Raw genomic sequence first — 13348 nt, 5'->3', positions numbered from 1 at the left:
GCACATCCAAAAGATCGTTTATCTGAATGTGTGTCCAAAGTTATGGACATGTAACAGCGGATGAACGAGAGAATTTTTTCTAAGTTCACTCAACTGAGGCGTGAAACACCCATTGCGAGCTGGGGTTCTACCTAACATGCTGAGCAGTGATGTCGCAGCGGTAAGCGTACATACTGAGGAGTAAGAGAATTTGTTATGTAAATTCCTCTCATCCTTTTTCTTTTTGGATTCGGAGTGGCACGACTTTCCTCTTCCGTTTATTTGCTCGATGGGGAGCGATGAGTTCAATGTATAGAACTAAGTACGTACATTAGAGTGAGTCGGCATTGTTTGCCATCTAAGTGTAGTACTTCTTGAGCTTTTCCGCATTCCAAGTTCTTGGAATTGCGTTTTGATGGAGGTCTTCGAGTCCGTAAGCTCCCGTCCCGGTCTTCATCCGGATCCTGAAGGGGCCGTCCCAGTTGGCGGCGAGCTTCCCTTCTTCGGAATCCTTCTGGTTTTGCTGGAGGACGAGGTCGCCTACTTCGAATTCCCTTTTGATGACTTTCTTGCTGTGGCGAGCGGCTATTTTCTGTTTTAGCGCTGCTTCTCACCAGGTTGCCCCTATCCTGACTTCGTCAACGAATTCGAGCTCTTCACGTAGATTTGTCGTGTTGGCTGAGAAGTCAGTGCTGGCGTCCGTACGCCATGTGAGTTCAGTTAGCTCAATGGGTAAGACCGCTTCTGTCCCGTACATGAGTCGAAAAGGTGACTCGCCAGTTATGGAATGGGGAGTAGTTCTGTAGGCCCATAGTACCGCGTGTAACTCTTCAGCCCATTGAGTTTTGGGTAAGTCCAGCCTTCTTCGTATTCCTCGCAGAATGACCCTGTTTACAGCCTCAGTGAGGCCATTGGCTTGAGGGTGTTCGACGGAGGTGAAGTTTTGCTTGATGCCGATATTCCTTAGGTAGTCCTGGAACCTTTGGTCCGTGAACTGTGTACCATTGTCGGATATCACTAATGCTGGTAATCTGAGTCTTGCTAAGATGTTTCTTTTGAAGAAGCGGGGTACGTTTTTGGCTGTGATCTTGGCCAGTGGTTCTGCTTCGATCCATTTGGTTGAGTAGTCAATTGCGACGACCAGATATTTTAGTTGCCCAACGGCTTTGGGGAATGGTCCCAAAAGGTCGATGCCCCACCATGCGAAAGGCCAAGGTGAGACCAAAGACGTTAGATCAGCAGGAGGTGCTAGGTGCATGTCCCCGTGTCGCTGGCATTTATCGCATAAGTTCACGTAGTCTTGGGAGTCTTTCAACATGGTAGGCCAGTAATATCCTGCTCGTAGGACCTTTTTTGCGAGAGCTTTTGCACCAAGGTGTTTCCCGCAGATGCCGTCGTGGATGTCGGCGAGGACTTCTTGGGTCTCATTAGGTCCTAGGCATTTGATTGGCGGAATGTTGAAACCTCTTTTGTACAAGGTTCCTTCCACTAAAGTGAATGAGCAGGCCCTTCGTTTCAACCTTGTTTTTTCTTGCGGATCGGTCGGGAGCTCGCCATTCTCTATGTATCGAGAGATGGGTCCCCTCCAGTCTTCCATTCCGATGATCGAATTGATCTCTGGATGCAGAGTTCTGATGTTCTGGATGCTTGGCTCATCGAGGACCTCTTGTATTACCGTTTTGTTCTCGTTCGCAGTTCGCGTACTTGCGACTTTTGAAAGAATGCATGCCCGAGTATTTTGTTCGCGGGGAACATGGGTCACTTCGACGGCTTCGAATTCTTTTATTTTCTCTAGTACTAACTGGACGTATTTTTGGAGGTGGTCTTCCTTTACTTGGAACTCTCCTGTGACTTGGGAAGCCACTAGTTGTGAGTCGGTAAAGATTTTCACCTTTTTGGCCCCCATGTCTTTGGCGGTTCGCAAGCCAGCCAGGAAGGCTTCGTACTCTGCAGTGTTATTGGTAACAGGAAAAGACAAAGCAAGGGGAATTTCGACAATGATACCTTTGTTGTCTTCGATGAATATTCCGGCTCCGCTTCCCTTGGAGTTGGATGACCCATCTACGAAGACGGTCCATCCCTCAGGGCTTTCCTCGGCTGGGAAAGTCATCTCGGCGAGAAAGTCGGCGAACACCTGGGCCTTTAGTGCCTTTTTGGATTCGTAATGAATGTCAAACTCGGATAGCTCGAGTGACCATTTCATCATCCGACTGGCTACGTCTGAGCGACCCAGGATCTGCCTGATGGGTTGGTCCGTCCGGACTACCACCTTATGTGCTAGGAAGTACTGCCTCAATCTTCTTGCTGCAGTGAGGAGTGCGAGAGCTACCTTTTCAATCCTTTGGTACCTTGTTTCAGGTCCCAACAATGCTTTGCTGGTGAAATATACCGGTTTCTGCCCCTCCGTCGTTTCTCTGATGAGGATGGCACTTACCGCGTCCGAGGAGACAGAGAGGTAGAGGTATTTTGTTGAGCGGATTTAGCCACGAACCTTGAGAGGGCGGTCAGCATTCCGTTGAGCGTTTGGATGCACTTCTTGGAGTGGGGTGTTGGAAGCTCAGTAAACGCTCGACATTTATCTGGATTCGCTTCAATTCCTCTTTCTGTCAGATAGAAACCGAGGAACTTACCCGCTTGGACTCTAAAGGTGCATTTTTCTGGGTTGAGTCTCATGTTGTATTTCCGAATTTGCTCGAACACTCTTTTGGGATGGGCGGCATAATCCACCTCTTGTTGGGATTTTACAATCATGTCGTCCATTTAAACCTCTAGAATATCGCCCAGAAGTGTCTTGTCATAGACTTTGTTCATCATACATTGATAAGTAGTCCCTGCGTTTCGTAGACCGAAGGGCATTACGTTGTAGTAATAGTTCCCTGATTCGGTCATGAAGGCTGTTTTCATTTTATCTTCTTCAGCCATGGGTATCTGATTGTACCCAGAATAGGCTTCCACGAAGGATAAAAGTTTAGAGCCAGAGGAATTATCAACGAGTTTATCGATGTTAGGAAGAGGATATGCGTCTTTAGGGCAGGCCCTATTAAGATCGGTATAGTCAACACACATACGCCATTTTCCATTAGATTTCTTGACAAGTGCAACATTGGAAAGCCAGGTCGTGTATTTGGTCTCGGAAATAAACTTTGCCTCTAGGAGGTCTTTTACAGCTTTTTCTACAGCCTCTGACTTTTTAGGAGACTGCTTCCTACGACGCTGGGCTACATCGCTAACTCCGGGATCCACCATCAGTCGGTGACAGGAGACGCTAGGGTCGATTCCGGGCATGTCAGCCGCGTTCCAGGCGAACAGGCCGGCGTTCTCCTTTAGGTAGGCGATCAGCTGGTTCTTGACAAGCTATGGGAGGTCCATACCGATCTTGAAATTCTTCGAGGGGTCATTTCCGAAAGGGACCACCACGAACTCGCCATCAAGAACAGGTCGAAGAAGTTTCGCGTTGAGCGGATCTTTCTTCTCCCGTTTTTGCTCCTTCAGGTTTTCCTTGGTGAACCTGGGGTCAAGTTCGACCAAGTTGGCGTCCAGGGTACTCGCAGCAGCTTTCCCTTTGTCCTCAGCAGGTTTGCTGGGTTGGGAAACCGAGTTCTGGGTTTTATTGGCTTGGAGGAAACATCTTCTTGCAGCTTCGATGTCTCCGCTGAGAGAGGCAATGATGCCGTCCTTTGCATGGTATTTCTACTTCAGATGAGCGGTTGAACATGCAACCCATAGCTGGGCTAACCCGGTCCTCCCTATAATGCATTTATAGAGAGAAGGGCAGTCGATCACCAAGAATGGGATCTTTATTGTCTTCTTGGCCTCCTTTTCGTCGAAAGAGACCAGTAGCTCCACGTACCCCAATGGTTTGGTGGATGATCCGTTGAAGCCGTAGAGTTCATCCCCAATGTAAGGAGAAAGGTTTTTCTCTATTAGTTGGAGAGTTTTGAACAGGCTGGTATACATGATGTCGCAAGAGGCCCCTGTGTCTATCAAGACTCGTCGGACATCTGCATTGGCCATCGATGCTCGCACGAGCAAAGGGATGGCAAAATTTGAAGCTCCACCAGGTAGTTCGGAGTCATAGAAAGCCAAAGGGGGCCTTCCTCCTTGGTTGGAGGGGGTCATTGTATTGACGTCCATGTGCTCCTGAAATTTCCTCTTCATGCTCCCCATGGAGATGTTCAGTGTTCCTCCGGTGATGATGTTGGCGGTGGGGAAATGCTCCCAGGTGCACGAATAGGGGGTGATTTCCACGTTATTAGGGAAATCATCGAGATGTTCCACGTTATAGGGGGTCCTTCCATGCTTGGAACCGTCACCGACGAGCTCGACAGCTTTCAGCTCTGTTTCTGGACCTTTGATGTACTGTTTGAGTTGACCCCTCTGGATGAGGAGTTCAATGGGATCCTTCAGATGGATGCAGTCGTCAGTGGTATGTCCATGGCATTTGTGGAACCGACAATATTTTGTCTTGTCGACCCCTTTCCTCTTCTGAGATGGAGCCTTTGGCGGCTTGATGCCGACTTTTGCTAGATCGGCTACAGCGATCTCGGCGAGGATTTTCCCCCTTGACATAGCCAATGGAGTGTACTCGGTGAAGTGACTGTTTGGCCTCTTGCTTTCGCGAGCAGTTTTGCCTTCCTTATTTCTCTCATGGAAGGGCTTTTTGGAGGATTCAACAGCAGGTTCCTCCTTTATGACCTTGTTGAGGCTGTCCGCGTACAAAGCCTCTTCGTAGGCGATGTAGATCTTAGCGATTGCTAGGAACTCGTTGAGAGTCCTTGGGCGATCCAGGAGTACAGCTTTCTTCACGTCCGTTTCGTCGCGCAGGCCCTTGGTAATGAGGTACAACTTCATTGTCTCATTTACGCCTCGGACCTGGACGGCTTCTTTGTTGAACCTCTCGATGTAGTCTCGGAGAGGCTCGCTTCTTCCTTGGAAGATGGCTTCGAGGGAAGCCACCGTTTTTGGTTGCGTCCTTGACGCGGTGAAATGGATGGTGAACTCGTTGCAGAGGTCACTCCAGGAGTCTATGGAGTTTCTCCTCAAGTTCTTGAACCATATGACTGCTCCTCGCCTCAGGGTGGTGACAAAAAGCTTGCATTTGACGACGCCCCGCACCGACCGGTAAGTGAGAACTGCTTCGATGTTCTCGATGTGCTCATCCGGATCGGTAGTCCCGTCGTATGGGTCCATTTATGGCGGCTTTTCCAGTCCGCGGGGGATAGGAGCTTCCAGGATAAGTCGTGTGAACGGACCATAAGCGTTACGATCTGTTCGGGTATCGCGAGTGTCCAATGAACTGGAAGGCGACCGTGAATATCCGTTGCGCCTGGGCGGAGATCTCCTGGGAGGGGTCCGGCGTAGAGGGGATCTTCTCGATGGGGCCCATCTCGGAGGGGATCTCCTGGGTAGAGATCGCCTCAGAGGGGATCTCCTTGGTGGAGATCGTCGGGGGGACCTACTTGTTAACCTCCTGGTGTAGGATGAGGATCCGATGCTCACCGAATGTCGGGGGGATCTGGAGCGTGACTGACTGGGGCTCTCTCCTCTTCTGTTACATATTGGGGAGAGAGATCGTCGGGTTTGGATGGTTGGGCATGCTTGTTCCAGATCCATTAGCCGGCGGTTTTGTTCCTCGATTAACGACGTTTGTCGTTGAACCGTGCGGATCAGGTTACTGATGAGTACGCCGATTGATGTTGCATCTTTTGGTGTCTCTGTAGGACGGTTGGGACCTTGCAGAGGCCTTTGTTGGATAGGAAGTACTTGAGCTGGTTCCTCCCTGGGTGTATCCACAGGAGAAGGTGAAGATGTCATGCCATCCTGTTGAGGAATGCGCACGTCACTTCGTAACTGGGATTTGGCACCGTTAGCAGCCATGGTATTTTTATGGAAAGCTTTGGTTTTTAGGATTATAAAAACGGGGGAGCTTATATTTTTTTCCAACAGACGGCGCCACTGATCGTACCTGATCAGAAGGTGACTGCCGGTGCTTTGAATACGGTGGTTGTGACAGTGGTGGAATACGTCAGAATGCTTCTTGGAGCTGATGGGGGGTGTGTACCTGCAGGCACTCCGACGCTCAAGTCAATAGAGATCAGAGAGTGAGGGTTTGAGAGGAAGAAAGAGTTCTACCTTGGGGACTGTGGTGAGTCCCCTATTTATAGAGGTGGAGAGCTGTAGAGCCGTTGAGGAGGCACACTTGGCTCTGGCGGTTACGAAATCGTGGGAAGTGTAACCGCCAGAGAGTTTATTGCGGGAACGTGCAGAATGTGCAAGAGAGATGTTGGGGTTCGTTTGAACCAGTCTCGTTTTCTTCGTGCACCCCCTCAGGGAGGGGGTGAGTTGCGAGCAATAATGTCAAACGTGGAGTTTGAGCTTTGAGTGATATTGGGCCTAAGTGGATGGGTCAAGAATCCTTTTGCCCGGTCCAGAACAATAATTATCCTAATATCTCAACTCATTCAACAAACCCAAAAAATTACCGACAACTCACCATGTTCATTATACTCTCACAAACCCACACACTCCACAGAAAAAGTTTTCTTTTAACAAACATAATAAACAAAGAAAAAAATGTCAACAATATAACGTACAATAGATCTTTTAGTGATGACCCTAATTGATAGTATAACATACAATATAAAGCACTCCATTGTGATGACCCTAATTGATAATAATCGATTTTTTGTCCCTAATATTGTGATGACTCTAATCGATAGTATAATAATAGATTCTTTATCCCTAAAAAAATCATAATAGACTTTTATAGTGCCCGTCAAAAAAAAATTTCAACAATATTGTACTGATAATAGCAAACATATAATAGATATATTTAGACCATCTTACTCATTTTTTAGTTTTTTTAAAGGAATCTTTCACATTTTTCTTCTTAACAATATTTTGAATTTGAGAGGAAATATCCTATGATAAGTAGGTGGTAGTGTAACTCTCTCCAACAAGCCGGCCCTAGTTTTTTCTCTTTAGGTTTTTTTTTTCCAGTTTTCTTCATTGAGGGGTGGTTTTAGGTCAATTTTTGACCTAAAATCACCCCCTCTTCATCTCTTCTCTCTAATTCAATCTAAATAAGTGATTTTTCACATAGATCTAGGTTTTTTCTTCGTGATTTTGTTATCTGTGTGTGGTGGTGTGTTGTTCGTCGTCTTGTGCGGCGTTGTTTGATTTCACATATTGTTGTTGTGTTCATTTGATTCATATTGAAAGATCGATTATTCAATCCAAGAATTGGACGTCAACGTTGCATATCCAGAGACATAGGTATTCCGGTCACTTTAATTTTATCATATATTTTTGTAAGCATTATACCGTTATATGCTATTAACTTGGATGTTGTGAGTTTGTTCACAGATTCATCCTTTACGTTTTTAGCAGTGTTGAATGATGTAATTTATCGTTTTAAATGAATGATTATCGTTTTGCTTTCGTAAACAAAAAAAAAATCTAATTTGAAACTAAAAGAATAACAAAGGGCTTAGACCATTTGTGATATACAATTGGTTGATTAGAGCAATTTTAAGGGCGCAATAATGAATTTATAAACAATCATTAATTCAGTATGTTCATTAATAAGTCTTTAAAAAATCGCAAACACTGATTTCTCGAACTAGTTAATTAGAACCGCAATGCATAACAAATATTCCATTGCATAATAATATTTTAGAATTTTAAAAAACGGGTAAGAATTTAAATTTAAATATGTTTTACAGGAAATTTAAATGTGTTATTAAAACAAACATTTTTCAAATTTATTTAAAATGTTGGAGGGTTTATGTACTAATATGTCACCCAAAAGTAATTATAAATGCCCTTTTACTTATTTGATAATTGGTACAAATTTATCAACCTTAAAATAGCATAACATTTCTCACTCTCACACACATAAATACCATGAACTGCAAAGGGATGCTGGAAAACATGAACTTCATGGTAACACACATATACAGAGAAGGGAATCAATGTGCTGATAGCTTGGCGGAATGGGGACTGAATGCTAATTGTTTAACTGTGTGGACAGATGTTCCCTTGTTTAAGAATAGACTTGGTATGCCTAATTTTAGGTTTATCAACTTCTAGGAGGTTAGGTTTTTGTCCCCCTCCCTTGTATTTTCTTTTGTGTTTCTCTTCTTAATATATATATTTTGAGGGCGCAGTTCTTTGCTGTCCCTCTCCTTTTGGTTTAAAAAAAAAAATACCATTTTGACAGCTTTACAATAGAGATATCTCATGAAGACCTCCTTCAAAAAATCTTATCGTTACTATAATTGAAGGAAAAGACAACAATAATTTGAACAAATCAAAATATACAACTCCATGAGCGAAATCATACATAATTGAAATAAAATTAGAAACATAATAGTTATATTTTCCAACTACTCTGAAAGAGTGCTTGTTGGGATGGGGTGTTTACGACTTTATTGTCTATATCACCATCAGTAAACAAAATTAATAATTAACGTTAATATTCCATTCTAAATAGCCTCTTAGTGTAATATCCCGTTTGTGAGTATCGGAATATTACCAATTGATTGTGCCAGAGGATTAATATTTCGGAAAGAAAGTTCGACGAAAATATTTATCATGAGATGTCAGCTTAATACGGACAAAGTATCAGTGTCGCTTTAAACACGCTTGAGGCAAGGGCATAATTGTAGTTGCACGAAAAAGGATATTTATATGATTTTGGGCAAAAATGTCTCATTTACTCCTTATCCTTTCTCTTTCTTAAGTTGTTGGCAAAGACTTTCTCCTCTTTCCCTCTCATCTCCCACGCCCTCTTCCTCTCCTCTCTCCACCAATCCTTTCCAAAACTTCTACCTCTCATGGTAAGCTTTTAGACTTTGTTCCCTCATGATCTCTTGAGCTTAAGGAAACTTGGATTTTGATTGATTTCTCTACTTCTCCTCTCAAGAAAAGATTCAAAGTTTAGGGTTTCGATTTGAACAAGTAGCTAGGGCTTATGATAGTTGATTTAGAGCTTTTGTTGAGCATATTTCATGGTATTGGAGAGTTAAGCAAGAACAACTATGGATTTGAGTGGAAATTTTTGGGGGTCATCTTGAAAGCAAGAATTAGGGTTTTGGTGAAGGAAGCTTTGAATTGGAATAGAGATGAGCAACCAAGGATCAAGGTGTCTTAGTTTGCAAGCACTACTACAAAATACCCCCTTTAATAGCACTTATTTTGGCTCTTAATAGCGCTTCTCAAGCGCTAAGAAAGCCCCCGCTATAAAAGGCCAGGAGCCTATAATAGCGCTTTCCAAACGCTATTAAATAGCAACGTTTCAATAGCGCTTTCTGAAAAGCGCTAATAAAGCCTCATTTTAGGTGCTATTTTTAACTGATGTTTCTTAGCGCTTTCAGAAAAGCGCTAATATAGCTTTATTTTTGTGCTATTTTTAACTGATGTTTCTTAGCGTTTTACATAAAGCGCTAATAAAAGTCCCTATTTTTATTTTATTTTTTTAAATGAAATCTACTGCCAAAAGCATTATAATAAAATGTTGATCAGACAATACAACAAGATAATGATTAGAAACACTAGTAATCCATTAATCCATTGATAGAAATAAACACTAGTAATTTGTTGATCAGAAACTTATTTACAAATGTCATAAATATTAATCAATCCTAAATGACATCTAATGTACACTTACATAAAAATGAAAGTTCGTGCACAATACATATATATGAAATAAAAGCAGCCACAACCACAAAAAAAAACACCAAACATTGAGAGGACTCGTGACAAGCGATCCAAATTACTCAATAGATCTACCTCGAGCATATTCTCCTGTGTCGTATGGAATGAAAAATTAATCAAGTATCATTCAATTTCCAGCATAGCCAACAATTTAAAATAACTCAAAGGATTCTAAAGTGCATATAGAATCCACTTAAAATCAAAAGAATCTCAGTTGACAAACAATACAATACAATACATCCAGACATTATGTAATTCACTGTTTGTCTATTAACCTGTCAAACTATCCAGTTCCAATACAAAAATTCCAACAGCCTAATCTTGTGAAATCAACTTAATTTTTAACATCCAGACATAACTATTTCAAATTACATTAAAAACGAAAATGATGAAAAAGAAAAAAGAAATTCACTAATATAGTTGGCCATGAAGGAACAAGGAACAAGTATAGAAAATCAAAGAGACATAAGGCCATTAGGCCTAGAGGTGATCCTATCCATAGTCACACAGTTTGCAATTCGTTTGGGTACGTGGTACGGGTTTGGGTACGCAGTTCTTAAATTTCAAAAAATTTGGACAGGTGATGTTTTATAGTAATATAGGCAGCTAGCACATGTGTTTTATCTAACATAGAAAAATAGCAAGTCCCACATCGGAAGGTTATCTAACATTGTTAGGTAAGTAATTCTATAAATACAGACAACACATTCTGCCTCTAACACACCTGTCCACTACCAAGTGTAGTACATTAAATTGTTGGGCCAGATAAATTAGTCTAAATTTTTACATTGTTTGTTAATGATTGTATGGTTCTCCGGTACTCACTTTTCAGTGAAATTCATGTGTGAATTATCATGTACCAATACGAAAACGAATTATGATTCGGTTCGAAAGAGAATTAAGAATGTATACCTTTAAAAATACATTCACCAAAAGCGCGATTGAGTGGTAGGGTGGGATAAGTCGAACATCAACCAGTGAACCAATTCAAGGTGATCTTTTTTGTGACCAATTTGATGCTCTGCAAATGATGAAACAATACACATTATTCCCCTATAACCACAAGTAACATACACTCAAATCTGGGACAAAAAGAAGAATGCAAATGGAAAAATATATAAGCTTGAGTATCAATCAATGGTAACAAACATGAAAGCACACAAATGAATTGCATTCCTGAAAACCGGTATCCAGTGCCACATTTCAGTGTTACTAAACTTATTAGAAATAATTCAAGCATTGCACTTATCGGAAATAAAAACAAAGCTCACAAATATAGCATTTAAGCTCCTCAAAGTTATATTAAGATTTTTCCATGAAAATTGGAACAATATTATGCAGAAGACCAGTCTCCTAACAATACACTTGTGTTCGGATTTAACAAGGAGAACTTGAATCAATATCATACAGTTTGTTCGTGATAGTAGATTTGCCAACTAGGATGAGGTTCACTTGGCGGCTGTTGACACACTACACAACCTTCGTCAAACTTCTTCACGTGCATGTGTGGCTACGAAGTTAAATTACGAAGTTTGAGGAATTAATCTATTTGTTCTCTGCACACAAAAAATAACACATCAAAAAAGTAGGCTCATGATGATATGGTGTGCTAGTTATGCAAAGGCACTTGCACTTGTTCTCTTCCTTTGTATAATGCATAATTACAACCAGGGACGGATCTGGACTTTCAATATTAGTGGGGCACATTTTTTTGGTCAACTAATTAAATAATATTAAATTTAATAAGAAGTTATATTAAAAATAATTGTAGCGACCAAAATTACAAAGAAAATAATCTACTTTTCATTTGTTCTCTTCCTTTGTATAATGCATAATATATAAGAATATGTGACAACAAGACAACCAAACAAGCAACTATACTTACCTACATAAGGTCCACACGAATATTTCTTTACATACAAAATAAGAAAGCAACAACTAGAGAGAAAAAATTAACAAGTGTTTTTCTTTGACAATCTAAGGCAACTTATTTAATATTATAGTGATGATTTTGACAAAAGATAAACTTTGAAATTTCAATAAAATAACGATGTCACCATGGTTTCGTCAAACTTACCGTGAAGTCAAACATAGTGGACAAAACACTAAACTAAATTCCATTAAAACAAATCATATCAAGTGAAATTGAAGGAGGTGAAATGATGTGGTGAACTTTCTTAACAACTAAGGATAGATGATATATATGTTAATAATAATATAGCATTAGGTGCTTGTTTACATACTTAGCAACATAGAATGAAAATTGGATAGGCATCTGTAATATTTAAGAAAAGCAATGACTTGTTTCTTTCTGCCATATATTACTTTAATAAATTACATGATCACATTCATCTATAATTTATATAATTAGTTGTCCATACTATGTATTATATACAAGGATCATGCCATAAGCTAAACAAACAAGTCATACCAGAAGCTACAACAAGAGATTACAATTTGTTTTAAGGAATAATAAACACAAGCATTCTAAACGTGAGTATCCAATAAAGATGTTTTTTTGACTTTACCACTTTTCAAAAGGCTTTCAATTTCCTGCTGAGATTTTGAACGAAGCTTCATAGCACACTCCCAACGTTCCATTCTCATCATCCCCGTATGTGGCCCATAAACAATGTTCATGTCAAATTCTCGCAGCACTGTATTATGGGTTGTAATTGTAAAAATAATCAAGGTGTGTTGTTTCTTGCTTGTATTGTTCAATAAAGAAAGAGAAGTCATTACATTTAAAAACTTATTATGAAAATGCAAAAGAAAATTCAACAAGAAAGTAGTTTCAGCAAATTCAATAAGAGCAAATTCAATTGACATAGTTTCGAGGTAAAACACTTGAACATGTAAGTACCATCTGAAATCAATAGTTCTACTTTGAAGGGGTCAACATCACTAAACTTGGGTACTAACAAAAATGTGACAAAAAAATAGAAACTAAACGATCTATAAATTACAATATATCAAGTAGCAAGATCTATAATGTAGATAGATGATAACTGAAATCAATAATTCTACTTTCAAAGTGGTGTTTAACCACTCACAAACAGTTATATAAGTTTATAACACAAATAGATATACCAAAGGACCATATACCTGGAAATTAACAAAATCTACAGGAGTATTGCAACCTAAGATCGACACTTCATCTGCTCATTATTGCTCAAGAAGAAAACTCATGATTCATGAACGATACTAGAAGGTCCTGGAAACAAAAAACTCATGAATGCTCATAAATTTAATAAAGGCTTCAGCAATGCAATATTTTTGTGATTAAACGTCTGGATTAAAGAAAAAACAATTTTATTTAGGACACCGATTTTAGTTGTCCGACGCGTGTCGTACGAGTGTCACAGGAGTGTCAAACACCGACGCGTGTCGGACCGCGACACGGCTACTCCAAGAGGTGTCCGTGCTTCATAGACTATAATTATTGACACCAATTTGTTCTATGTTAAAAAAAAATTCACTAATGCATGATGAACTCAATCGTTTATTTGCCCCCTGTCTGATGAATACCATGCACTTTTAGCATCCTTTTCCCAAATCCCAAATCAATACAAACCCAACCTTTTTGTATAAAAATGGTCCCCTTCGTGTCAATCCATTTCATGATTCAACAACATAATACAAAAACCCTAAA

At 40.7% G+C, this 13348-nt stretch overlaps 1 protein-coding gene and 1 long non-coding RNA gene across 2 annotated transcripts; both read right to left on the bottom strand.

The window, feature by feature from the left end:
- Positions 1-3333: 3333 nt before the first annotated feature.
- LOC146937828 (uncharacterized) lies at positions 3334-5169 on the bottom strand. Its single transcript, XM_085749534.1, has 2 exons — positions 3763-5169; positions 3334-3669 (listed from the first exon to the last, which is right to left on the bottom strand). The coding sequence occupies exons 1-2, from the start codon at positions 5167-5169 to the stop codon at positions 3334-3336; spliced, it is 1743 nt and encodes a 580-aa protein (XP_085605660.1).
- A 4352-nt stretch (positions 5170-9521) lies between these two features.
- On the bottom strand, positions 9522-12681 carry LOC146937827 (uncharacterized). The gene is made up of 4 exons (XR_015031048.1): positions 12225-12681; positions 11105-11252; positions 10609-10717; positions 9522-9786 (listed from the first exon to the last, which is right to left on the bottom strand). It is a non-coding gene; the product is annotated as an uncharacterized LOC146937827 (long non-coding RNA).
- Positions 12682-13348: the final 667 nt, after the last annotated feature.

The sequence above is a fragment of the Medicago sativa genome, chromosome 3 (genome assembly GCF_051527215.1).
Source record: "Medicago sativa cultivar Bolivia chromosome 3, Bolivia_mono, whole genome shotgun sequence".
Taxonomy (NCBI): Eukaryota; Viridiplantae; Streptophyta; class Magnoliopsida; order Fabales; family Fabaceae; genus Medicago; species Medicago sativa.
The sequence above is the reverse complement of the archived record's forward strand: the minus strand, read 5'-3'. Positions and strand labels throughout refer to the sequence as shown.